Consider the following 26111-nt stretch of genomic DNA (forward strand, 5'->3'; position numbering starts at 1 on the left):
CCCCGTCTACAGCTTTTCTCTTCATCAAAACTCTCCCCTCTTACAATTCACAATGGCTCCCATCACTGAAGATGCCCTTTCCGGCCTGAAAAACACTATCCACCAGCTGGAGGCAAAGGTGTCCGAGCTTGAGAACCGTCTCGCCAATGGCGGCAAGCCCAAGTCTGTCGCCGAACAGATGCGCATCATCCTGATGGGTCCTCCCGGTGCAGGTATGCGATTGAACTATAACTGGAAAAAGAATAGAAAAAAAAACCGATGGATATTAACAGTTTCAACCAGGCAAGGGTACTCAAGCCCCGAAACTTAAGGAAAAGTTCTGCGCGTGCCACCTGGTGAGTAGAAAGTTTGCATGAGTACAGCATGAGCTCTTCCCGCTGATACATTTCCTGAATAGGCCACCGGAGACATGCTGCGATCCCAGGTCGCGAAGAAGACCGATCTTGGAAGGGAAGCCAAGAAGATCATGGACCAGGGTGGTCTTGTCAGCGACGAGATCATGATTAACATGATCAAGAGCGAGCTGGACAACAACTCCGAGTGCAAGAACGGGTGCGTACACTTCCATTTCCCTCCCAAATTCATTTTCTTCCAAGGCCCGGTTAGAATTAACACGAGAGATGAACAGTTTCATTCTGGATGGTTTCCCCCGGACGGTTGCGCAGGCCGAGCGTCTCGACGGCATGCTCACCGCCCGTGATCAGAAGCTCCAACACGCCATTGAGTTGCAGATTGACGACTCCCTGCTGGTGGCTCGTATCACCGGCCGTTTGGTCCACCCTGCCTCTGGCCGCTCGTACCACAAGATCTTCAACCCGCCCAAGGATGACATGAAGGACGACATCTCCGGCGAGCCGTTGATCCAGCGTTCCGATGATAATGCCGAGACCCTCACCAAGCGTCTGTCTACCTACCACGCCCAGACCACCCCCGTTGTCGAGTACTACAAGAAGACCGGTATCTGGCGCGGCATTGATGCTAGCCAGGAGCCTGGCCAGGTCTGGAAGAGCATTCTTGGAGTCTTCCGCCAGTAAGCGATTTTGTTGGATTGATTACATTTAAAAAGGGGGATTTGGGAGGTGATTTGGGACAATTTACCGGTCCAGGCTCCGTGATGCCTACCTTTTTTTCCTATGTTTTTCTTTGGGCATACCCGAAGTATGGCTGGTGTTCTCGTCCACATATAGACGTGGGTTTATCCCGTTGACCGCCATGTATAGTAGTATGTGTGTACTTTTTGTGAGTACTTTTTGAGTACCGAATACACAAGACCGGTACGCATTCAATTGGATATGTATTTGGTAAATCTTATAGTCTGTAGTCTAATTCCTTCCAACAAGGCAACACATGCGGAGATGTGTGTATTTGCCTCATACTAGTATTGTTTAAACTTGCCATGGAACTCATATCTAAAGTTGTAGGGGATACTCAGTCGACTCAATCTTCTGAGGATAGGTCAAACCACCCTGCTTTCGCACCTCATCCATGACCTCCATAATCACGATACTCTCTTCCAACGGCATGCCTTCACTCTCGAGCTTGCCATCGCGGAGACAACGAGCAACCTCATCAGCCTCCCAGTACATACCCTTACCATTACCAGGGAACGGGCACTGAACCTCACGGATCTCACCAGCACCCTTCTTGGGAATGATACGGTAGCTCTCTGGCCGGAAAGGCGGGCCAAACACCTGAATCTCACCTTTAGTGCCCTGAATACGGATGGTAGGACCAGCTGAGCCCTTCTCGTCGGGATCAGCAGAGACGCGAATGTTGGTCATGGCTATACCGTGCGATTGCTGTGGGTGCGGGCCATTCGAGGGTGTACTTGTCGGGAAGCTTAGAATCATGGTTGTACACTCGTCTGCACCAGTGAGGTGGTAAGGAGTCATCTGCGAGAGCACAGTGGGTGGCTTCCTCTGGTCTCGAGGTAGGGTGTGGTACAGAGTCTGGAAGACCCAGGTCAGAGAGTAGATACCCACTAGAAGAGCAATCAGTCAATGTTTTCTTTCTCTTAAGCCTAGAAAACCTTACAATCCAAGAGAGCACCACCGGCCAAATCAGGGTTCACCATACGGTGTGTGGTACCCCATTTCGTCTCAACATCATCACCGAAGCTCGTATCAGCCACGACACGGACGACCTCACCGATCTCACCCTTCTGGATGAGCGCGCGAATCTGAATGCTGAGGGGGAAATAGCGAGTCCAGACGGCTTCCATAAGGAAGAGATCCTTCTTGCGGGCAATCTCGATGAGGATCTTAGTCTGAGCAGCGTTGACGGTGAAGGCTTTCTCACAGAGAACATTCTTGCCTGCCTCCAGCGCGAGTCTGGCATTCTGGTAGTGGTGGGAGTGCGGGGTCGCGACGTAGATGACATCGACGTTGGGGTCGGCTACGAGAGTCTCGTAGTCACCGTATGCGGAGCAGGGGGTTGTGATTCCTCGAGCCGAGATGAATTGCTCGGCCTTTTCCTTGGACGAGGACGAGGCGACGGCCACGACTTGGTGGGCTACGTCAGAGGCATCGCGGACATTCGGGTCGATGAGAAGATCATCTGTGAATGCTGTTCGGAACAAGTTAATTCATGGGTTCTTGTCTTATACACCCAGGTATGTAGAAGTGAAATCTTACTCTCGGCGATCCAGCCAGTGGCTATCAATCAGTTAGCTTTGTTTTTGTTCCTTTTCGGTAATTTCATAACAGGATCTCGAGATGTCATACCCATGATACCCCATCGAACAATGTGTGGCGCCATGATAGTAAACTTGAAGACAATAGTCAATGCAAGCGTTCAGATTGAATTAAAACAAAGACAAGTTTACATAGGAATGAATTCCGAGGGGAAAACGAGCGGGGGAGCGGGGGAGCGGGGAAGCGGGGTCGTGTAGGATCCTATCTAGTGTACAACAAACATCCTACGTGGATGCAACGTGGATGCAACGTGATATATGATTACATTTTGTAAGTAGATGCACTCATTTCGCTAATTAACGCCAGTGAAATATTCCCTATGCAATGCAATAATCGGAACATACAAGATCATTAGATCTCGGTCTTGATGCGCATCTTCTGACTTGGAGATTCAGTGACCTAGGTATGGTTAGCTCTCTGGATATGTAACACGCTCAAAGAAACTCACTTCGGCTTTTCGTTTGCCCAGTACAGAGTCGGGTGTGCTGGTCCGTGCCTGGCGCGTCGGTGCAGGGCCCTTGGTCACTTCGGAATAACAGCTGGCATGATACACACGACTTCCGACCTTGGTTGCGTCTTGCCAGATCCAGTCCTGCACATCTTCAGACCAGGTCGATTCGAATTTCTCCTGGCAGATGGGGCATGGAGTGTTTCGGAGAGTGGCATCGTTCGGGGCTCGAATCCACGGCTTTGGCGGCTCTTGCTTCGTATTGCCATCCGCGCCTGCAGCTCCCTCGGCGGTGGTTTGGGGATCTGCAGCGCCGTTCTCATCGCCAGCCTCGCGGGATTTGATCCAGTCCTATTGGAGTTAGAAATAAAACCGGAAGGGATACAAGAAATAGACATACCCTTTCGTCAACATACCAGCTGCGATTCTGAGCCCGCCGGGAAGACTCGGTCATGCGCTGATTGGTCTTGAAATGCCAGTCCAGGTGCCGGGCCTTCATTTCCTTTCCTTCGCCCGTGGTCAAGAAACGACGGCCGCAAGTTCCACATCGGTTTGGTCGGGAATCATAAAGAGAGACAATAAGCCCAAATCGAGGGACCTTCATAGATGCGGTGCTCATGGGGACTCCAGATGATCCATTGGAGGGAATTTGAGTTTGAGACGAAGCTGATGGTGTAGGTTGCATTCCATGGGGCAAGATAAACGGCAAATTAGATCTACCAGAAACCGGTGTTGAAGTCGAAGGCGTAAGGGATGGGGGTGTCGGTCCACTAGGTAGAAGCCCACGTGCCCTCAAGGCCGCGATAAGAGGATTCTCCGGTGCTGGTGGTGGAGGGCCGCTTTGGTGATATTGGGGCATATGAGGTAGCGCTGCCGGCATTTGAGGAGGTGGGGTGGACTGTTGACGCGAAGCGGTAGCTTTGATCAGCTCGGCGAGAGTGTTATGATTTAATAGTTGCTGAAGGGGTTGCGAGACTGGTTGCGCTGGTGGTGTGGGGATTTGGGGAGGAACGGACACTGCGGGGCCACCATTCGTAGCAGCATTAGGGGCAACCGACGGTGGTCTTGTGGCAGCAAGGGCAGAGACCTGATCACGGACAAGTTTCAACTGATCTGGGGCGAGCTGTTGTTTCTGTAGAATGGCCTGAAGATCCACCAATGCTTTCAAGCGTTGTTGGGAGACAGGGTTGAATGGACTGTTCGCAAAGTCAATCTTTGCAGAAGCGATCAGAGCATCCACGTCTCGATTGAGGTAGCTCAAGTCGATATCCTGTCGATGAGTCTGGGGAGGTGTCTGTGAGAACCCAATTAGCTTCAAATGTGACACACAACGAAAGTAGCCTTACCGAATTAGAATAACCATTATTGGGATACTGGTGGTTTTGTGGAGGCCGAGACATGTTCTGGGGTGGTGTAGAGCTGTTGGACCATCCAGTCGGAGTCCCATTTCCACGATTACGACCGAGGATGTCCGGTTGGGCCCTGGCCTGTTGTTGTTGCAAAGCCGCAGTGCGTGCTTTGATGAGAGCACTCTCGATGTTGCGTGTAATGTCGGGAGGGAAGACTGGGCGTGTGTCCAAGGAGCCTGGGGCCGGTTGCTTCCATGTGTTGAGCATCTCATCCAGCTTCCTCCGAGTGTTTCCATCAACCAGAGTATAAACATTCATAAATGTCTGGTACATGTTCCGGCCAAGGAAGAGGGTGTAGGGGCTTCCGACGTTCTTAACGATGGAGTCGGCTACATAGAGGGCTGGAAGCTTCTGCAGGGGTGGTGTCTACATGCTGGTTAGTACTCATCCTGTACTACGCCACAAAAAAACATCAGGAGCACCTACTGATCGAATGTGGTTCTCCAGGACCCGGGATATGGCCATTGCGTGTTCGGTATTCTCTTTGGCGATGACAGTCAAAGTGCGGATCTGGATTCCATCATTGGTGGTTAGGTCCTCCAAGGAACTCTTGTAGTCCTCCGCAATTTCGTCCGAAACGAGACCGGACATTATGGCGATGTGGGATGAGTCGAGGGTGATCTGGATTTTTAAGATGTCGAGAGCAGAAATCAATATCAGGGCGAAGTTCAGCACGTGGTCTTGTTTTTTTTTTCTCCTGCTCCTTTTCTTTCACTGCTCTTGTGCCTTCGAGTGTGTCTGTTTCTTTCCTTTTTTTCTTTTTCTTCTTCTTCACTTCTTCCTTTGGGGTGGCTTCTGTTTGTCCTTCTTTCCTGTGACTATCAAGACTGTCTTCTTTTCTTCTTAATCCTTGTCCTCGTTCCAAGGAACAAATTCTCTTGGATCAACGCAAAGATGGAGAAATAGTCGGAACTTGTAAATGCTTGCTAGCTATCTTCGCGAGAATTGAGAAAACAATAGTATTCAAACGCTTGCTCTCAGTCCAACCCAACCCGTGACCTTCCAGTGCCCTTGTATATCTACTTTCCAGTCGAATAATCGCCGAGGGGTGGTGATGGGAGGGAAGAAATGCGAGGCCGAAAAGCCGCGGACCGCGAAAAACCAAGCAGATGCGGCGAAACAAAAGAGACTACCAAAAATGGGTAAATGCAAGAAAACAGCGCTGTGGAGGAGTGAAGCAATGGAAATTGAGAGTTGACAAGAAAAAAAAAAAAAAGAGAGAGAAGTGAAATAGTGAAGTGGTGAGTGTTGAGGTGGTGAGGTGGAAGCGCCGAAGAGAAAGGGATTGTGAGATAGAGTCATGTGATCGTGGAATGACGCATTCAACTTCTCCTCGACTTGGACTGACTTACCTTCCTTCGTACATTCAATTTATCTGAAAGAGATATTATTACATTTTCCAAATATGAAGCTTACACTTGCTACCCTGCTAGTTCTACCGCTGGCACTGGCCGGATCGCTCAAGTCCGTCATCGTCACTTTCCCCAAGGGAACGCCTGACTCGGTGGTTAACCAGGCCAAAGCCTCTTTGGTGGCTTCAGTACGCAGTGCTTCTTTGTTGTCATGAGGCTGTTATGGCTCTGTACTGACACTTTTAGGGTGGTGTTATCACGCACGAGTACCGTAAGTACTACATTCTACCTTGCACATTTAGATATAGAGATACCATTTCATCGATACTGACATACATCTCTTATCAGATTTGATCAAGTATGGTTCCAACGGACGTTTCTGTCTTATAAACTGCCTTCTAACTACGGCTTTAGTGGATTCGCCGCCGAGGCTCCTGCGAGCGCTCTCCAGACCCTCTCCACGCAGGATACCCAATACAAACCGAATATCGAAGAAGATAAGGTTGTCAGTGCGTATGGAGACTACGCAGCTGCAGTCTAATATGTCCTCTCCAATGAGATACCGGTTCTGAATCTCACAGCGCTGAGCATACATATCATGACGTCCAAAGGCAAAACCACGTCGGAATGAACCAATCAGAATTACACCATCAGAATGATTTAAGTGATCTAACGCAACCTCGAGGCTTGGATTGTATACAATCTGGAGTGAATGGTTGAGTCCTTATGCTTCAGCTAAGGGCTTTAGGGAGGGAACATATGAATCTGAATAAGTTTACATTTACACTCAAAGACTCAACTACAATGTATTCATTATTATAATTCAAGACCTAAGTTATGTACTCCGTACTTAGTAGCAAATCAAAGAGCGTAGACAACGTAGGGCCGATCATCCTCCCCTCCCCCCCCGCTAGTTAACTCCCGTCCCTCTGGCCCCCAAGGCGCGTGGATCTGGAAACTCCCTGGAGAGCCGAGGCCTTCGCGTTGCAACCCTTCACTTCGAGAGTCTTGGAAATGCTGGAATTGCTGGAATTGCAGGCCTCTTTGACACTCGATTAAACGCGCCGCCAAAATGGGATCGGAACACACGGTGACCAAGGTTCTGTTGGAATGGATCAACAGCTTCGCCTTGGGTAAAACCCTCCGAGCCACTGACGAATTGACCGATGGGATTATCTTGTGGGAGATTCTCCAGGATATTGACCCTCAGTATTTCCTCGAGGAAATCCCAGAGCGCAACTCCTCCGACCATTGGGTGGCCAAGTGGCAGAACCTGAAGCACATCCACAAACTATTGCTCAACTACATTCGACACCAAAACGATGACATCCTACCCTCCGGTCTCGATCCGTCGCCCGATCTCGAATCGATTGCCGAAAAAGCTTCTCCCAAGGAAACGAACAAGCTGCTGAAGCTTCTCCTGATCGCGGCCATCAGCTCTCCCAACGCCGGAACATACGTACAAACACTTCAGGAACTAAGCACCTCGACACAAGAGGGGCTCAGGGATATTATTGAGGAGGCACACAATGGCCAATATGAGCCAATGGACGCTGCGGATGAGCTCAGGGAAGACCTAGCCAAGCACGATCGCCCTGTGGATCTGGAACTGCAGTTCGAGGAACGCGTCGGAAAGGTACTCGCGGAGAATGACCGTCTAACACACGAGAAGAAAGAATTGGAAAAGGCCTTGGGGGACTTGCACAATCGCCTGGCGCGTCTCCAGGAAAACAATGACACCCTACAAAACCGTCTCGCCTCCACCGAGGACCGGCTGGTTACCTTGAAATCCGGAAAGGGTGATATCGGTCACAACGCAAAGGCATTGGAAAGCAAGACCCGTCAGCAGGACGATCTAATTGCCTCTCAAGAAGCAAAGTTGACTGTGGCCCAGGACGAAATCGACAGTCTTCGCATGGCAGTCGAGTCCTTGCGCGTCAAGAACCAGCGCTATCAGAAGTTGCAGGATGACTATGACGAGCTCCGTACCGAAAAGGATCAACTGGCTCGCAAGGCAAACGCAGCCGAGAAATACCGCCAAAAGCTGCAAGCCAGTCAGGACTTTGAGAAAGAGAACCAGACACTCAAGAACCAAATCAAAGATATCCAGCAACAGCTGAAAGAGTCGGACGCACAGCAGCGGTGGTCTTCGGAGCGCGATGTGGAACTGGAAGAATATCGCAAGCTTCTGCCACAAGTTGAGCAGGAATGCAATGAGATCCAGAACTTGAAGAAACAACTCGAGTTCAATAACCATGCGCTGACAGAACGATTGGAGAGTGCGGATGAACAGCACGAGAGGGACGATGCTTTGATCAGTGAACTACGTGAACGCCTCGGAGAAATAGACGGCTTGCCGGGCAGCGCGTCGCCTGGCTCTGAGACGCCAAAGATGCAAGGGACATTGCACAAGGACTTTGAGGCGCTTGGTGTCAAAGAATCACAACTGTATGTATACATTTTGCCTTCGTGGTCTTATTGGATGCTAACTATTGACAGTAAATCTGAGGATGACTTGAAGCGGGAAACCGAGTCCGTTAAAGCACCTTCAGCTGTATGTGTACCATCTGTTTTCTGTGAACGTTTGTTGATACTAATAACCAGCAGCCAGCCTCTCATACTGGAGGCTTCTCTGAAAACTTTACTGCATCCGTGCAACTGGCGCGCTCTGGTTCCACCCAAAGGTATGAATGCCCGACATTTCGTTCGTTTCAGTGAACAGAATATCTAACATGCCTTAGTGACGACTACTGGAAATTATACGAGAACTATACCGGAGCTCTCAAAAAGATTGCAGAGGTCCAGGACACCTTGGAAACAGCTAAAAGAGACCTGTCTGATACACAAGTTGAACGTAAGTCTTTTATTGCTCTGGCTCTACACATCTGAGAAAAACATCTGTCTAACAATCTTGAAGTTGGCCTTGTCAATGCGGAACAGGTCGAGATGCTCCAAGGACTCGAGGCGTATAACTCGGCTGAATTAGCAAAAATCCGGGATGACTGGGAAGCCCTCACACAAAACGTCCACCACCTGGAGGCCGAGGTCGATGCAAGCCAGACGCTGGTGCGTGAAGTCTGTGCGGAACGAGAGGAACTGCGCAAGATGCTCGACAACAAGCAAAGCGAGATCAGCTCCGAAGATCAGGAAGTTATGAACGAGATGCAGATGCTTCTAGGCGAGTTTGAAACCCACAATAATGAGGGCGGCGAAGTGCCCCAGAAATCGAGCTTCGAGCTCTTGAAACAGTGTGCGGGGGTTCTAGAGAAGAATGTTGAACGGCTTGCTCAGCGTGCCGAGGTCAGTTTCCACGAAAGATCCTCGCTACGTCTTATTTGGGTTGCGTTTGCTAATTCTAGCTTGATTCTACAGTACATCCAGCAACAAAATGAGCTGGTCAAATCACTCCGTGAGCGTATGAAGAACTATGAAGAAAACCTAGACGATGGCATTTCCAAAGAGCGAGAGGTAAGTCAAAGATGGAGCTGTTTATACTTGGTTCCTTGATTCTGTTAGGTTCTAGCGGTATGCTAATGACACTTTTTAGCTTGAGCTTCAGAATATTATCGATAGCCAGGCCCGAGAACTTAACCTTGTGGGCTCGGCTTGGTATCACCTTCAGAGCCGATGGCAGAACAACAATATGACGGTATCACGATATCGACATGGAACCAGCACGGGAGATTCCAAGGGCTGGCTAGCAAAGCAAAGAAGCGCTGTTGCTGGGTAGTGGCATGCCTTATGAATCAAGTTCGTGCCATTTTTTTTTTAACATATGCGTTATATTTATATTTATTTTCGTTTACTGGTTCGGATGTTGATATTCCCACTATACATCCCGTCTTATTCTTGTGATTATTTCTACAGCAATAGAATCTATGTCATTTAAAGAACCCCAGAGTCTTGATAGAGCCAGATGAATCCATTTTGAAGTAGAGTGAGTTCGTCGCATTCGGAAAATGTAAGCTACCTAAGTAGATCCCCGCAATAAAAGATGTCTATGGAAAATACAAAAAGCCTAGGTAATTGACCTAGTCCCAAGAAAGGAGAAATAGAAGGGGTAATGCAGAAATTATAAAAAAATGGTCTCTATACAACCTGGCCAAAAGCGGGAATCAAAGTCTGTGCCAGCCAGAAGCTGAAGACCAGCTTGGGACCTGTCATAAGCAGCTTGGGGGTCAGACCCTTGAAGAAGCTGGTAGGGCCCTCATTCTTGAGCATCGTGGAGACAATCTTGAAGCCAGACTCGGGGTTCTCGAAGTTGCGGTTCTGGATACGCGTCTTGATGACATCGAGGGGAGCGGACACGACCAGGGAGGCACTAGCACCGCAGACTGAGGCGACGAAGTTCTGGCCCCAGGTGGCAGTGTTGTAATCGGTCAGTTTGTAAATCTTTTCCTTGGCGAAAGCAGATCCACCGAAGAGCTGTAACAGATGTTAGTGGGGGTCCAGTGATAGTAGACCGGGGGAAAGCATACAGCGAAGGAGCCAGGGGCGTTACGGGCGGCAGTCCAGCCAGCACCGCGGTACAGACCCATACCCTCATCGGCAATAATCTTGAAAAGACCACGGCCACGGAAGGCATCGGGGTTAGTCTGGCGCTTAATCTTAAGGACGTCCAGAGGAAGCAGAACGATCTCTCCAATGCCGATCAAACTAAAAGATTTCGAGTCAGGTGGATCCTCACGCCCAATTTCAATTTTTCTTACCTTCCAGCAGTGGCGTGCATAATAGCCTTTCCGGTACCCTTGCCAAATGCCTTATCGAAGTCAGCACGGTAGTGCTTGTCGAGGTAATCGCGTGCGAAAGGCTGACCACCATACTTGTAGATGCGCTGGAGGACCTATCGATTTAAAAAAATAGTATGAGCTGTCTGTTCTCCCAATCTTCTGCTGTCGATAAAATCCACGAACCTTGTAACCGGCAGCGTATCCCAGACCGGGGAACAGAGAGGTGAACTTGCGACCAATTGAGGCATTGACGTGCTCCCTGAAGACAACCTCCTTGAAAGCGGTAGCGCTGGAGATCTGTCAAGGATCCAGTCAGCAATAGATACATCTTCATTCGTACACAATCCGAATCTCACCCGGGTCTGGTTGCTCATCAATCGCTTGGCGGTAGTGTCAACCTATGGACGTCAGTGTCTGGTCGCAACTGGTCTCGAATGGGAGAATATCGTACGGGATGGAAGATCAGCAACTCAGCAATACCGGCAGAGCCTGGAAGAGTCAGATTTTAGTAATGAGCTCGTATTTTGAACATCTGACGACTTACCGGAACCAAGGAGACGAGCAGTGGCAGACTCCTTCTTGACATCCTTGGGGACAGCGCCAGCACTGGTGGCAATAGCGGAAGACATTTTTTTTTTCCAAGTTTGTAAAGAAATCCCAAAAAAGAGCAAGAAAATGAGAACGCCGATGGATTCAGGAACATGTGCTCGGAGTTAAATTTTATCGAGGCAGACTTGGCACTAGTCCCGTTTGGGAGCCGCCATCGGAGAGCCAAGGAGTTGCGAAAAGTCGTATAAATATGTATGTATATATGGAATCATATGTATAGAATAATATGATGCTACTTAAGAGGTATCAAGAAGTAAGTTGCACTGTCTAATCTCTTTATTCCGAGGATATGACTCCATATTTGTACATCTTCCAACCCCGCAGTTATATGGAAATAGGTAGAATCAAATGCATCGGAGTCCATTTGAAAGTGCCTGAAACAGATTCCTTTGATACAGCATGACTGTACTCCGTAAATAGCACAAGTGACAAACTGCATCGGCACTTGCACAGCGCTAATATCTGCTGTGGGGGTGAGGAACTACTTAGGGTTAGCGTTTGGAACATTCCATGGTAACTGCCGCGGATATTCCTAGTATAATCAGATCTAAATACTCCTCGATACCTGTTTTGTTGTTTACTCGTTACTTGGCTCGTGGATAAAGAACTCATATTGCTCCTAAGTGTAAATCACTTTATCTAGCCTGATCAGTGGTTCGTTTCCAGGTCGGTGCTCCATCATTGCTCGACGGTACAACCAAAACATAAAGAGATTTGCCAAAAGAATCCAAGAATATTACCACAACCAGAAAGCTCATAATGATTGTAGTTGCAGCTAAAGAGCATAGTTGCCAAGCAATGTGAAAGAAAATGCGCAGAACACCGAATGAAACGCCAGTGACCCAAAACCAGTATCCCAAGGTCGCAAAAGCCTTCTCGCCTGCCCGTTCATCCATTATTGACTCACTCGTGCAGGTTAGAGTGACCGAGCAGCAAAGCAAATGAGAGAGACTGAACAACCTCTACAGGTCACCGAAAGTGTTCTCGCCCGAGTATCTAACCGTTATGTCAGTATGATTTCATTTATAAAAAAACAAAAGGGAGAACATACGTGATGTACAAGAAGCCATCTTCGTCCTTGTGCTCTTCGTAGATGCTGCTCATGAGCGCGGCAGTTGGAGGGAGGACCTCATCAACGAAGATGAAGATAGCCTTCTCAGGGGAGAGCTTTATGCGCTTGCGGATCACATAGACAAACTGTCCCACGGTGAGGTCGGCCGGTACTAAGTACTTCTTCTTGTCGATGGTGGCGATATCTGACTTCTCGACCTTCTCGCAGATGACCTGTAGATTAGGGGAGTCCGTTAGCTACCGAACAAGCGGTGAGGGTCTGAGAGTTTGGCAGCAACAACCACCTCCTTTGGGGAGATCCCTGGGATTAAAGATACTCACGGGAATCCGGTCGGCGTATTTCTGGCGAATGCGCTCGGCCTCAGCCTTTCGCTTCTCGAAGGGGTGCTCGTCCTTGAACTTGGATCGCATCGTGACTGATAAGGGTCGATAAGTGAGAGCGGGTCGCGTGGAGGGTAAGTAAGATCAAAAACCAGGAAGCTCTGGTGCGAGGTTGGTAGAAATAGTGGTTTTCTTGATGGAAAGGTTTGGATGTGAAGTAGCTTGCAAAAAGAGAGATGAAGAGGGGTGATAGAGGATGACAAGGCGACTCCCCCGCTGACGTTACGGTAATACCATCACGGGATCCATGGGCGGTGAGTGGTCACGCGGCAGAAATCAGATGCCTCGGGCTCTGCTCACGTGAATAGCAAGGCATATATTATTTACATACTGCATCAGTAGATTAAAAGAGTTACCTCTCAATATACTAGTCAGGTCTTGAATATCTAGACGAAAAGCGATCTCAATATCGGGGCTTACACGTCCACGGGTTATTGCCCCGGTGCTGATCCCGGGGCCGCTTATCGTGCTTATCTCATCCAGCCAAACAGACCAAACTTAGCTCTAGGAGAGTCGTACGATTTGAGATGTTGCGTGGTATTTTGCTGAACTGTTGACTCAATCCAACTTCTTCCTCAAATCATTCTTTGTACGGATCCGGGATACCGCTCTCTCGGTTTCGGCCATTGACCTTTTGATACTTTGTGCTGGCAGCCATTCGCGCAACCAATCCTATTCCAAAATGGCCACCCGATCATACACGCCTCTGCGGAGGTCACTAGGGCAGTTGTCTGCTCGAAGCACTCGCATTGCTGGCCGCCATGCTGGACCCTCATTCCGCGGGTATTCTACAGAGCAGAAACCGCGTGAGCCCAAGCCATTCACTGTCTGGAGGCCATACTTGCGCCTCGCCATTGGCGTGCCTTTCATCGGCGGGATTATATACTCAATGGTATGACACGGCGCTTCAAAATGCGAGGAAATCAATTTGCTCATTTATTCCAGATGACAGAAGAAGTCACGGAACTCGACGCTCCATCCATGGTTGAGGTGGACGAGGCCCTAAAGCAATCGAAAATCAACGACTCCTCGCCGATGCGGTTACGGATGGAAAAGCTCATCAAGCAACACCAGCAGAAGATCATCGAGGAACTAGGCAGAGTCGATGGGCAACAATTCAAGACTGATACCTGGTCGCGCCCCAATGGCGGCGGTGGCATTTCGTGTGTGCTGCAGGACGGAAACGTCTTCGAGAAGGCGGGTGTCAACGTCTCCGTGGTGTACGGCAAATTACCTCGGCCGGCCATTGAGAAGATGCGTGCCGATCACAAGTCCTTTGTTGGCTCAGATGTGGAGTCGCTAGATTTCTTCGCTGCCGGTCTCTCGCTGGTCTTGCATCCACACAATCCCATGGCTCCGACGGTGCATCTCAACTACCGCTACTTCGAAACGTCGGATCCCAAGGACCCTATCAACGGGGACAAGAATTGGTGGTTCGGAGGTGGCACGGATCTGACTCCGACCTACCTCTTCCCGGAGGATGCTCAGCATTTCCACAAGACCATTAAGGATACATGCGATCGCCACGATGCTACATACTACCCCCAGTTCAAGGCCTGGTGTGACAAGTACTTCTATATCCCCCACCGTGGCGAGTGCCGTGGCGTTGGAGGTATCTTCTTCGATGACCTCGACGCCAACTTCCTTCAAACATCCGCCGGTTCCTCCTCCAACCCGCAGGAGACACTGTTCTCGTTCGTTTCGGACAGTCTGGCGTCTTTCCTTCCTTCCTATGTGCCCATCATTGAGCGACGCAAGGACATGCTGTATACCCCAGAACAGAAGGAGTGGCAGCAGCTTCGTCGGGGCCGCTATGTGGAGTTCAACCTTGTCTATGATCGCGGAACTAGCTTTGGCTTGCGCACACCCAATGCCCGTATTGAAAGTATCTTGATGAGTCTCCCACGTACCGCTAGCTGGGCGTACATGGATCCTGTCTCTGGCACAAGGACAGAGAACATGCCTGTGGATGAAGATGACCTGACGGAGGATAAGGCCAGCGAGAAGGAGATTATGGATGTGCTGCGCCACCCCCGACAATGGGCATGATTGATTCATATGTCATGCTCGGTATATGGTGTCGTGCGGTGTTTTCTTGATTTCTATATGTATACTACCTAAAAAAACATTGTAGAGTAAATGTGGATAATTATTCAGCTAGGTGTCTCTACGGCCATTCCCACGGCAAGTCTTAAAGGGCACTCGAGATTTAATATTCGGGCACGAAGCCCAGACTGATAAAAAAAGTTTTCATTTTCGATCGACTTCGGATTGTTATGTTAGCCTGACACTTGAAGCAACTTGCTATCCACGTCTGTCTCACTTTCCGTTCATGTAGCCATAATCTCGTCGACCTTTCATCAGTTGGTAAGATGGCCGAGTTGGTCTAAGGCGCCAGGTTAAGGTATACCTTGACTCCATAACTAGCAATAGTTTCCTGGTCTCGCAAGAGGCGTGGGTTCGAATCCCACTCTTATCATTCCTTTTTTTTTTGTGCTCATTCTACCTCAATCTAAAGCTTTTCTTAGCTCAATTGAGTTGTTTTTGGTGGGTGGTGGATTTTGAGGTCATGCTCCATCAAAGTTGTTGCTTGTTCGCCAATTTAGCCATAGGTGGAATTTATACGGAGTACAGAAGTCTTTTATACTATTGACTAGGTTATTTCCCCCTAGGAAACGGCCAAAATCCCATGAATGAACTAGATACTTTAGGAAAAACGAATAAACCATACTTTCTTGGCTACGTCGTCCTCGGTTGTAGTGCTAGTGAGAAGATGTCAGCCATGCCACGGGGCCATGATCCGATCTTAAAGCCCATCTAAATGAGATCAGCCATGAGGACATCACTGGGACGATGCCATAGATGCCAGGATCCCGTTCGATTTTACTTAACATATGTAATACCTCCAGTGAGCAAATATGCCTGGGACTCTCACCCTTTCCGCTTGCCTGTCCGTTTCTATGAAGGTGGTTTAACGATGAAATCACAGAGGGACTCTAGTCATCGCTACTACTATGCTATTGTCAGATATCCCAAGACCTCAATGTTTACCAATAAATCAATGTTTGTATTCCGCCACGATAGCCATTTCTGGTGTTACACCCTATGCTATTCAATATGTTCTTTTCTAGTAAACCAGTATCTTTCTAGACCATGATAGTAGTAACAGTCGATATAGTCAGGTTTAGAGGGCTATCACACTCACCACCAAGCTATAGGATGGTGGTAGATCTCATGGGGATGTGTTGATTGCAGTTTTAATATGCCTTTTTATATGCGTTGGGCTCTAGACTGCGTACTTTTCTACTGATTATTATCCCCTTCGCTTTGTAACAGGCCATTCATCACCCTGGCACATACAAGAGAATTTCATGTTTGTATCTCTACTAGCAATTTTCTAGATCAAACGCAAGCCATCTGCCAGCGCATACTGGACACGCAGAAATGGAGATATCTTTTTACCGGGCATGGTTGGGGAGAACAACAGTTGGTTTCCTAACATAAAAGCCAGTTAAATATACCCATATACTATCATCTATGTATCCTGACAACCAGAATGGATTCATTGGAAATGCTTAGTCCTAATACCCGAGATGTTGGGTAAACCGGGGTAACCTCCGGAGTATAGATCTAAATATCTCCATACAATCCCCATATATCTTCCAGACAGCAATCACAACTCCATTACTTATTTGCGCCGAGCAATATATGACCAGATCGACTTGATAACTAGAAATAGGCAAAGCATTGCTATGGATAGACTGTGTATTGTATATAATTAGCCATCTGAAAAGGGTTGTAACAACCTCATCACTAAAAATGGTCATATGCGTGGCGGTAAAAGCTCCGACCTAAAGTTCTTGGGCACAACCAACTCTCAGTGAATTTTACCACTGTCCAACCGAAAAAAAAAGCAAGTAGGAAAAGAATGCAACCTGGATGAGCAAAAACAAAAAGTAATGATAAGAGTGGGATTCGAACCCACGCCTCTTGCGAGACCAGGAAACTATTGCTAGTTATGGAGTCAAGGTATACCTTAACCTGGCGCCTTAGACCAACTCGGCCATCTTACCAATTGACGTAAGGTCGACGAATATATGCCTATATGAACGGAAGCCAATGCATATGGGACGAAAAACTTTTTAGTAACATGGAAGTATAGTTATTGATTGAGAATAGTAGTCGAATAGCACTACAAGGCTACAAAACATACAAGTATACTCTGAAAAGGCAGACATTTTACTAAAAAGACCACTTATAAGAATATATTCGTAGTCAAACTAGCAAATCCGGCAAAAATGCTGGTTTATTAGCCCAATTTAGCAAAGACAGTACATAAGTATCACACATACATATTTATACTACTTTTTCGAAGCATATGAAATTTCAGCTGGTACCTAGCATCATCCCGACAATTTAGCCACAGGATAATATCACCTCTAATAATCCATACTGTAAAGAACATACAACATACGGAGTAGCCGACGGACAGACGGGGTTCTAGCCATATTCTGATTCCCATAAGCCGAGGTCAAAGCCCGTCGCCATTGGACCGTTACACGGAACAGCGTAGATACTATATGCCGTAAATGCGATGTAAGAGTGGCATTGATAAAATATTTAGCGTAAACTCTGCAATGATTAAAGGGCAGGTTATGATAGGCATTATTGGCTCCTTTCTGTTGTTTGCCGTCATTGGTATTGACGGTCGTCCGGCTGAAGGGTTGGAATGGCCGATTCACGCACCGAACATCGGATGATGTTCTGTCTGGGGTTTGATGTCACCAAACGGATTCATCGGCTGTCGGAATTCATGTTTGGAATAAGGTGTTATAATGGCATTGGTTATTGTTCCTGTCGGAATTGTAGTTCCGGTCTCCAATTGGGATTTGAAGCCTTGACTCGACGAATGAGATAAAAGATGAGAGCGATATCGATACATTTATGTTGTACTCCGTACAGATCCCGTGCACGTTGAGAAAAACTGTTGTATTCAATGGGTATCGGGCCTGTCCATAGGTCTAAACCAATTATGAAGTTATATGAGCAAATGCATCTAGACTACAAACAAAACTTTCCATTCCGAAAACCACTGCATGGCAGAAGGGTATCTCAAACCTTCTCTAGTGCTTCGCAGTGACACTGTCGCCGGTCAGTTTTTCGACTGCTTCTTTGGCCCTGTTCGGTGGAAAGGAGATCTGGTTAGCCCGAGGTTTCACATGAAAAAGGAAAAGTGGATCGCAATGACGACAGAGTAAGGGGAAAAGTGTGGAGAATGCGAGGGGAGTGGCTTACATGTCACCGAGAGCAACCATGCAGACCGTCTGCCAGATGCCCAGACCGATACGGGGAGCCACACCACGGTAGAGGCCGCGGATGCCGTTGTTGTCGTAGATGTACTTGAAAGTCTTGCCGACGGTCAAGTTCTTGGGGCGGTTAGGGTCAGGGGTCTTGCTCTGCATCTCGACACGGATAACCTCAATCGGCTGGTTCCAGGCGGACAGACCACCACCGAGAGCCGAAGCCAGGATCTTTTCCCAAGCGGACAGCTTGGCGCCCTCATCCTTGTTGGCAACCTTGCGGATAGCCGACTCAGCGAGACGCGACAGACCGAAGCGGGAACCCCAGTTGGTAGTCTGGCGAATCGCAACGGCGTTGACACCACGGTTGATACCACGGATGCCCTCCTTGCGGTAGATATCCATGAAGGTCGCGAAGGTGCCGGGAGGCTTGACACCGCTGGCAGCCATCTTGTGCTTGGTGATCTCGACCGTCTTCATGCAGGTACAGAAACCCATCGTAGCGTAGGCCTGAGCGACACCGCCAGCCATACCACCGCTGATACCGGAGACGAAGTCATTGGCACCGAAGGAGCGGGCGTAGTATTCGGCTTCGGAGGCGACGAAGAGGAGCACCGCACCCTTGGTGGATGCCTCAATCCAGGCCCACGGAATGAGTCCCTGGTAGTCTTAAACATCCGATCTCGCAATTAGTTTGAGTTCGTCACATCTTGCGGGTCCGCCCCCCACGCGCTAGCTAGACGTGGGAAATTGGAAGCGGGTATTGAATGGACACTTACAACCGAAAATGCCGCCACGGCCCCAAATCCGACCCATAGCGCCCGCGAAGCTATCGCCCCGGTTTGCGGCCATGGTTGTCTTGGTCACCTCCAGCGGCTTGGGGATGGTTAGTTGCAATATTTATTAACTGACCACTGAGGGATGCCATACCTGTCCCAATGTTGTAACCTCAAATAAGTTCAATCCTGCGCCCAGCAACAAGTTACTGAACTTGACAGGCTTCTTCTCGAGCGTAGGGGCCGAGGCCGCGGACGTAGTTGTAGACATTCTGGGATGATGGATGCGCTGAAAGGGGCCCTGACCAAGGGATATAACGGGGCTTCGTGCGTTTGAAGAAGGGGGGGAACTAAAAAAGTTGAAGAAGATGGATTGCAAATGCGTAGGAAGTTGGGTGGAAGGGAGAGAAGGAGAGGAGAAGGCAGAATAGCTTATAAGGTCGGGGGAATCAAAGCTTTGGGTCAGTAAGCTGGGGGGGACAGCTAGTACCTGGTACATTCGATCGTCACCGTTTCCACTTATATCATTGGGTACCCAGTACCTCCCATCAGCCTCGGAAGGAATCCACCTGCGTACTTCGGAGCAGTTCGCAGAGCACAATTATTATTTTTATTTTGTAAATCCGATCGCATATTTGTTTACTTTTACAATATCCATGTTATATACTGTGTATTCTATCCATTTCACTTCTATATCTTTGTTGGCATGTGGAGAATGTTGAGCGGTGTCCCAACAATATCCCCACGTGATCGATTCAACACAGGTAGTCCTCAGACCGAGGCGATATTCTACGCTGTACGTTGAGTCCTGGAATGGTGTACTATACAATTACGGAATAGTGTTATCTTTCTACATATGGAAGGTGTAGATCATAAATGATTTGACATGGAAGTTCTGTTACAAGGCCCGCTCGAACCGATCAAGTCCCTATCATACAACATGAAAATTACCAAAGACTCTCTCGGCCAAACAAAGGAGATAATACAAATGTCTAACCCGGGTTTTCAACGGGCCCCATGGGTGATATTAAAAAGGAGATGGGAAATTCATGCGCTTAAAGCTTAGCACCGACCAACTTGGCGTAGGCCTCAGTGCTGAAAGACTTGGGGCGCTCAATGGGCATGCCAAGAGCACGGTCGATGATCAGCTGGGGCAGGACACCAATGGCACGGGACACACCGAACAGGACGGTGTAGTAGCTAGCCTCGGTCAAACCGTAGTACTGGAGGAGGACTCCAGAGTGGGCATCGACGTTGGGGTAGGGGTTCTTGGTCTTGCCGTGCTCGGTCAGAACGCCGGGAGCGATCTTGTAGACCTGGCTGACCAGCTTGAACAGAGGGTCATCGGGCAGGTGGCGGAGAGCGAACTCGCGCTGGGAGACGTAACGGGGGTCAGTCTTGCGCAGAACGGCGTGACCGTAACCGGGAACGACCTGGCCGCTGTTAAGGGTGGCCCAGAGGTAGTCCTTGATGGACTGGTCGCTGAGGTCGTTGCCAATGGAGGCCTTCATCTTGGTGAGCCAGTTCAGGACCTCCTGGTTAGCCAGACCGTGAAGGGGACCGGCAAGACCCTGGAGACCAGCGGACAGAGAGAGCATGGGGGAGCTCAGAGCACTGCCAACCAAGTGGGTGGTGTGGGCGCTGACGTTACCACCCTCGTGGTCGGAGTGGATGGTCAAGTACAGACGCATCAGCTCAACGAACTCCTTGTTGCCGCCGAAGCCAAGCTGGTTGGCCAAGTTGAAGGCGTAATCCTTATCCTTCTGGACAGCGGCGACCTTGCCATCTTTGAAGACGTTGCGGTAGATGCGGGAAGCAATGGTGGGCAGCTTGGCGATGAGGTCCATGGAGTCCTCGAAGGTGTAGGTCCAGTACTCCTTCTTGTTGACACCCTTGGCGTAGGCCTTGGCGAAGGCAGACTCGTGCTCGAGAGCGGTCACGGCCAGAGAGAACTGGGCCATGGGGTGGAGGGTGTTGGGGCAACGATCGATGAGCTCCTCAACGAACTTGGGAACGTCGGAGCGGGCAGCCCACTCGGCAGAGAGGTTGTGAACCTGCTGCTCGGAGGGGACCTCGCCGGTCAACAGAAGCCAGAAGAGACCCTCAGGCAAGGGCTCCTCACCACCGGGAGCCTTGGGCAGGAGCTTTTGGCACTCGGGAATCTAGAAATAACAGTGAGCAAGCAATAAAACGAAATCCGAGTCAATGGAAACGTACAGTGTGGCCACGGAAACGGATACCCTCCTCGGCGTCGAGAACGGAACCCTGAGGAAAAAAATGTTAGCGTTGTCGTTTGCCAGGGGCTATCGAAATTTGCGATCTTACCTCCCAAACGAGGGACTTGATGCCACGGGCACCACCGTAGGCCTGGTCGAGGGTAACCTCACCAATGACTGTGCTGCCGTAGTCCCTGAAACAATTGAATGCCATGGTCAGCTACTGTTTCGATTTCAAATACAGAGCGCGTCACATACTTGCGGAGCTTCTTGACCTTCTCGATCTGGGCGGGCAGGTTATCGGCGAAGGTGTCCTTGAGGGACTAGGCGATTCAACTAAATTAGCATTCCATTGAAGCTCGCTGGAAGGACAAGCACCATACCTTGGCCTTAGCAGAGTAGCAGCGCGCGCCGTTCAAGGCAGCGGACTGCACCGGCTTCGCGATGGAAGACCGGAGAGTGGTAGTACCGATTCTGAGGGAAGAAGCCATGTCTAATATCAGGCAGGATATGTGGTGTGTGTGGTATAGAGGAGATGGGGAAGTGGTCACAAAGCCTGGGGAAGAAGAAGAAAGAAAGGAAAGAAATTGGGGACGAGCTGTTTTGCGCCTAAGATTTTCTCGGTTCTTTTCCCATCTGGCCGTATTACAGCCGGTACCGTTGGTACGGTAACTGGGCTTACTTTCGGGACGCCGTGGAAGCTCAGTCAGCTATAGCTCTCTGCAGGGTGACATGGGCTTGTAATTTTCCCTACACGGTACGGAAGAGCACGGGCTCGGGCTGCCGGCAGATCAACTGTGATGCTACGTAGGAGATTGCGAAATACCGAGAGATATTAATTCAGGACATGTGTTCTTTTTGCTATATAGTAAGGATATTTAGGTCTATGAGATTATGTATTTATATAAGATTTATATAACTACTAAACAGATGCACGACATATTCGATTTATTCACCAGCCCTTGGCACCAACATACGTAATCAATTCCATGCCCGGGGCCATGGATGGCCCGGGGGCATTCCCCAGTTCCAATGTTTCCAAATTTCGCGGGCAGTACTCCGTACTGTAAATACAGTTCATATCGTATCTCTGAGAGGCAGGTAATGACGTCGTAAAGTCGCCATTTGTTCCGTGCCGCCATCCGTCCGATATGGAAGTCCTCGCTTATCAGATGGATATAAGGACATGGATGTCCGCGGATGTGTATATATATCTGTACATATGTCATAGTGCATGTGATGGCGCCACGGCCTTGAATAGCCAATCGCCGATCGGAAGCCCCAGGGCGATTCGGATCCCAAGTCCTATGTTGTAGGGCTATTCATTGTACAAGATATACAGTACAACTGTTGTACAACGGCCTTTTCTGAAATGGTTCACCGAGGCTGGGAGCTATATAGGGCGGTAGCCAGGGGCAGAACCGGATTGGTAAGGACCCTCGGCTCCGAGGTATAAGACGTTATGCTTCATGATTGTTGGAATCCATGTCTGTCAAGGTCCTTGATTTCTATCTACTATTGTTTACTAGACTCTAATTATTTTCACGGTCATTCCTTTCCACGGTGTAACTTACTATGGTACATAAAAATGATAGTAAAACAAGGACACATTCATCAATATCTGAAACCTCAATGTTTACTGACATGAGCCTTGCGCTATTTAAAACATAGAGGTTGGCAACAATCACCTCGGCCTCTCTTTTTAGCCCCTTTTTACTCTGTAGTGAGGCCTCCAACTTCAGATATCAGATATAAGATTAAAAGACCCCGGTTACGGGCAACAGCCAAAGACGCAATTTCAAACATTCACGTGACCTATCCACGATAGGACTAGCGCTAGTCGCAGAGTCTTCCCCTTTGATGACCTCCATTGAGCTTCATCTTCATCCCCCCCATCTCAGCATCCTTCTTCCTCTCGATTTCATCGGTTTCTCAACCTCAGTTCATCCGCTAACTGCGCTGGACTTCACTGGATCCTCTTGGACTCCGTAAACCCTGATCTGGTTTCTCTCTGGGATCTCACTGCAAAGACGCTCTAGGCTGTACATCTCCCGTACTCCCCGTACTCTCGTACTCGGCGCTAGGTACCCTCCCTGGACACAATATCGCTAGGCTGTATTCCAGCTGTAGGCGGCTATTCTCTGGTCGACAGTGAATGCGCCCGTGGAGTCTGTAGTGAAGAATCGCCAGGGACTCGATTAAACATATCTTTTTTTTTTTCATACCGAATTGACAGTCGCGTCACGAAACGCAGTAGCCCGGCCCCCTCGATTACTTCCTATCTGCATAAAGACTTGACTGGGGACGTGTTTCATTCATTCTTTCGCTACTCCCCTTCCAAACGGTAGTATTTCCCGCCATGTCTTCTGCAGTAGCTGAACTGGAGAACCTTCTCCAATCCATGCTGGCCCTCAAGCCGCCTGGCGTATCTGGCTCAAAGATTGGTGGCATCACGAACTTGTGCAATGCCAACGTGCAGGTACGCTTGTCCCCTTTGGTCGATTGATTCATCTCATTGGTCCTGTGTGATCCATGATATGCTAACCCTACCCACAGAATGAATCAGTTCTCATCCAGAAGATTTACACTCACTTCAAGAAGGCCCCCGGCTCTCACAAGCTGGGTGTGCTTTATGTGGTAGACTCAGTAACTCGCCAATGGGTAGAGGCTGCGCGCAAGGCCGGACAGGTTCCTGGCGGTGATGCGCCGGATGGAACTTACGCCGCTGGTGTCAAGCGTGTCACTGATCTCTTGCCCATCTTGATGACAGATATCATCAATAACGCTCCCCATGACCAAAAGGTACGTAATGAGACATACCTGTATCATCAACCCCATACCCCAGGATCGCAGCCCTGGTGAGATAGTCAAGCTTCGCATATTGTATCCTTGCCTCGATGTACTTCGATCCGAAGATCCTGCTGCCCTGACTAGACCGTTTTGGACAAGTAACTGACACATATCTCGTCAATTTAGGACAAGATCAAAAAGCTAGTCGACATCTGGGAACGTGGTGCGACTTTCCCGGCCCCGATGCTCGCTTCGTTCAAAGAGAAGCTGAACGCTGCTCAAAGTAAGTCCCCAATGATGTCAAGATATGCCATCAATACTCACAATGCACTAGATGTCGAATCGAACACCCCCGAAGGATCCCCTGCACCGAACGCCAACCCGATCGGAATCCCGCAACAATCGGCGACACCTGATACCTCGAGCATCCTGAAAGCTTTGGCCGATATGGCCAAGCAGAACACTACCGCGCCTGCTGCACCTTCCGCACTTGCGCCGGCCAACCCTCTGGGTGCTTTCAACTCGGCCTCTGTGACCCCTGCCAATGATCCAAGTTCGCATATGGCTGCTGCCATGAATGCACTCGGCGCCGGTGGACCTGCCGCGACTCCCTTTGCGGGTATGGCCGGCATGGCTCAGAACCCGGCTCTCCAGCCGCAGAGTCAAAGTGGAACTCCGATCTCGATGCCCGCCGCGAACCCGCTGACCTCAATGCTTCCTCAGGCTGCGCAGCCCGCCGCACCTGACTCGAACGCCATGGCACAGCAACTACAACTTCTTCAGATGCTCGCTGCCCAGGGTATCCCCCAGGACCAGTGGGGCACTGCCTTACAGCTCTTCAGCATGACCAACAACAATGCCATGGGCGGTATGCCGGGTATGCCTGCGATGCCTGGAATGCCTGCGATGCCTGCGATGCCCGGAGGACCGATGGCTGGATTCAACCCGATGCAAGGACAGAACGTTGGTGGATGGGGTCACTCGGACTCCCAGAACAAGGACGATCGTGGCCGTGAATACCCTCGCTCGCCGCCCACTGGATATCGTCGTCGTTCTCGTTCTCCGGGCTGGGATAGACGCCGTACTGCTTCGCCCCCTCGCCGTCGTGACAGCCCTGTCTATGGAGAATATGAATCGCCTGGTCGTCGTGGAGACCCGCGTGATGCTCGTGGCCGTCGTGGTAATGAGTATCGCCAGCGTAGCCCCCCTGGTGGCCGTGGCGGTAGACGTCGCTCGCCTTCGCCTGCTCGTAACAAGGATCCCAATCTCCCTCCCCCTGGACCCAAGTTCATTGAATGGGACTATTCGATCGGCCAGGGTATGATTAAAGTCTTGAGCCGAACTCTTTTCGTTGGTGGTGTTACCTCCTCCGAGGCCCACCTGCGTCAGCTCTTTGGTCAGTTTGGAATTGTTCAGACTTGCATTGTCAATGTCGACAAGCGCCACGCTTTTATCAAGATGGTTAGCCGGACCGATGCCATGCAGGCACGTGATGGAATGGAATCTTACCGTACCGGCGAGATGCAACTCAGGGTAAGTCCTTTTCTTGTTTTTATAATCCATGGATCTTATCACTGACCTTATCAATATAGACTCGTTGGGGTGTTGGCTTTGGCCCCCGTGACTGCAGCGATTACCAGACTGGAGTCAGCATTATTCCGATTGAGCGATTGACCGAGGCTGACCGCAAGTGGATGCTTTCGGCAGAGTATGGTGGAACCGGTGGACGTCCCATTGAATCTGGAATGATTGTTGAAGAGCCCGACATTGAAATCGGCGCAGGTGTCTCCTCCAAGGCTATCAGCCGCCGCATCGCCACTGACACTGGCGGCAAGCGGGGCCCAATTTCCACTCGCACTAATCCCAATCCCCAGGACACTCGTTTCGGCGGTCGCCGTCCTGAGCGTGATGGATACGGTGGCGGTCCTCAGATGGGTGGTGAACTTGACATGCCTAATATGAACAACCAGGGAGCCGCACCTGCAGTTCCTTCCTATGGTTTCAACTTCGCTAGCATGCCCATGTTGCCCCCTGGATTCATGATGGGTGGTGGTCAGCCCGGTATGCCCGGTGCGCAGCCTCCCTCCGGTGGCCAGGGCAACTGATTTTTCTTGATACCTCATTGATGCGTGCATATATGGTCCAAATAGGTTGCGCGCACCGCGCATGGCAAAGGCGTTGGGGGATTGGACTTTTTTTCTTTCTTTCTATCTCGAGGCATATCATTTCGGCGGGGGTAGGTTTTCGTTCTTTCTGCACTTCTCTTACCTTTAATTTCCACAGTTGTGCATGAGGTCACCGATGATTGTTAAATCAGGTGGATACATTAGGGTCAA

General features: G+C 49.6%; 11 protein-coding genes across 11 annotated transcripts; 5 read left to right on the forward strand and 6 right to left on the reverse strand.

The window, feature by feature from the left end:
* Nucleotides 1-52: 52 nt before the first annotated feature.
* On the forward strand, nucleotides 53-1034 carry adk1 (adenylate kinase ADK1; the record flags this gene model as incomplete). The annotated part of the gene is made up of 4 exons (XM_057186171.1): nucleotides 53-212; nucleotides 283-335; nucleotides 398-552; nucleotides 629-1034. 4 exons carry the CDS (start codon nucleotides 53-55, stop codon nucleotides 1032-1034), a joined length of 774 nt encoding a protein of 257 aa, XP_057042941.1.
* Nucleotides 1035-1409: 375 nt separating this feature from the next.
* Nucleotides 1410-2757, reverse strand: N7518_005245 (Gfo/Idh/MocA family protein; the record flags this gene model as incomplete). Its single annotated transcript, XM_057186172.1, has 4 exons — nucleotides 1410-1981; nucleotides 2035-2565; nucleotides 2634-2654; nucleotides 2724-2757. 4 exons carry the CDS (start codon nucleotides 2755-2757, stop codon nucleotides 1410-1412), a joined length of 1158 nt encoding a protein of 385 aa, XP_057042942.1.
* A 287-nt stretch (nucleotides 2758-3044) lies between these two features.
* Nucleotides 3045-5141, reverse strand: N7518_005246 (putative mRNA cleavage factor complex component Pcf11; the record flags this gene model as incomplete). The annotated part of the gene is made up of 5 exons (XM_057186173.1): nucleotides 3045-3092; nucleotides 3142-3492; nucleotides 3542-4435; nucleotides 4488-4916; nucleotides 4977-5141. 5 exons carry the CDS (start codon nucleotides 5139-5141, stop codon nucleotides 3045-3047), a joined length of 1887 nt encoding a protein of 628 aa, XP_057042943.1.
* An 814-nt stretch (nucleotides 5142-5955) lies between these two features.
* N7518_005247 (uncharacterized protein) lies at nucleotides 5956-6443 on the forward strand (the record flags this gene model as incomplete). Its single annotated transcript, XM_057186174.1, has 4 exons — nucleotides 5956-6090; nucleotides 6149-6173; nucleotides 6251-6260; nucleotides 6317-6443. 4 exons carry the CDS (start codon nucleotides 5956-5958, stop codon nucleotides 6441-6443), a joined length of 297 nt encoding a protein of 98 aa, XP_057042944.1.
* A 531-nt stretch (nucleotides 6444-6974) lies between these two features.
* On the forward strand, nucleotides 6975-9632 carry N7518_005248 (putative microtubule binding protein HOOK3; the record flags this gene model as incomplete). The annotated part of the gene is made up of 7 exons (XM_057186175.1): nucleotides 6975-8350; nucleotides 8402-8456; nucleotides 8510-8586; nucleotides 8644-8756; nucleotides 8820-9202; nucleotides 9275-9370; nucleotides 9450-9632. The coding sequence occupies 7 exons, from the start codon at nucleotides 6975-6977 to the stop codon at nucleotides 9630-9632; spliced, it is 2283 nt and encodes a 760-aa protein (XP_057042945.1).
* Nucleotides 9633-9976: 344 nt separating this feature from the next.
* N7518_005249 (putative mitochondrial GTP/GDP transporter Ggc1) lies at nucleotides 9977-11261 on the reverse strand (the record flags this gene model as incomplete). The annotated part of the gene is made up of 7 exons (XM_057186176.1): nucleotides 9977-10327; nucleotides 10381-10558; nucleotides 10612-10745; nucleotides 10816-10929; nucleotides 10989-11030; nucleotides 11084-11121; nucleotides 11177-11261. The coding sequence occupies 7 exons, from the start codon at nucleotides 11259-11261 to the stop codon at nucleotides 9992-9994; spliced, it is 927 nt and encodes a 308-aa protein (XP_057042946.1). The 3' UTR covers nucleotides 9977-9991.
* A 942-nt stretch (nucleotides 11262-12203) lies between these two features.
* On the reverse strand, nucleotides 12204-12723 carry N7518_005250 (autophagy-related protein 8; the record flags this gene model as incomplete). Its single annotated transcript, XM_057186177.1, has 3 exons — nucleotides 12204-12237; nucleotides 12293-12525; nucleotides 12634-12723. The coding sequence occupies 3 exons, from the start codon at nucleotides 12721-12723 to the stop codon at nucleotides 12204-12206; spliced, it is 357 nt and encodes a 118-aa protein (XP_057042947.1).
* A 652-nt stretch (nucleotides 12724-13375) lies between these two features.
* Nucleotides 13376-14742, forward strand: hem13 (coproporphyrinogen oxidase; the record flags this gene model as incomplete). The annotated part of the gene is made up of 2 exons (XM_057186178.1): nucleotides 13376-13585; nucleotides 13639-14742. 2 exons carry the CDS (start codon nucleotides 13376-13378, stop codon nucleotides 14740-14742), a joined length of 1314 nt encoding a protein of 437 aa, XP_057042948.1.
* A 2979-nt stretch (nucleotides 14743-17721) lies between these two features.
* On the reverse strand, nucleotides 17722-19093 carry N7518_005252 (putative mitochondrial DNA replication protein (Yhm2)). The gene is made up of 4 exons (XM_057186179.1): nucleotides 18924-19093; nucleotides 18773-18869; nucleotides 17989-18661; nucleotides 17722-17871 (listed from the first exon to the last, which is right to left on the reverse strand). Exons 1-4 carry the CDS (start codon nucleotides 19038-19040, stop codon nucleotides 17817-17819), a joined length of 942 nt encoding a protein of 313 aa, XP_057042949.1. The 5' UTR covers nucleotides 19041-19093; the 3' UTR covers nucleotides 17722-17816.
* A 731-nt stretch (nucleotides 19094-19824) lies between these two features.
* On the reverse strand, nucleotides 19825-21476 carry cit1 (citrate (Si)-synthase CIT1; the record flags this gene model as incomplete). Its single annotated transcript, XM_057186180.1, has 5 exons — nucleotides 19825-20931; nucleotides 20987-21034; nucleotides 21095-21179; nucleotides 21244-21308; nucleotides 21369-21476. 5 exons carry the CDS (start codon nucleotides 21474-21476, stop codon nucleotides 19825-19827), a joined length of 1413 nt encoding a protein of 470 aa, XP_057042950.1.
* Nucleotides 21477-23344: 1868 nt separating this feature from the next.
* N7518_005254 (Nrd1 complex RNA-binding subunit) lies at nucleotides 23345-25880 on the forward strand (the record flags this gene model as incomplete). The annotated part of the gene is made up of 5 exons (XM_057186181.1): nucleotides 23345-23464; nucleotides 23542-23787; nucleotides 23962-24058; nucleotides 24110-25308; nucleotides 25368-25880. The coding sequence occupies 5 exons, from the start codon at nucleotides 23345-23347 to the stop codon at nucleotides 25878-25880; spliced, it is 2175 nt and encodes a 724-aa protein (XP_057042951.1).
* Between the last annotated feature and the right edge of the window lie 231 nt (nucleotides 25881-26111).

This window comes from Penicillium psychrosexuale, assembly GCF_028828465.1.
Source record: "Penicillium psychrosexuale strain IBT 29551 chromosome Unknown utg000003l, whole genome shotgun sequence".
NCBI lineage: Eukaryota > Fungi > Ascomycota > Eurotiomycetes > Eurotiales > Aspergillaceae > Penicillium > Penicillium psychrosexuale.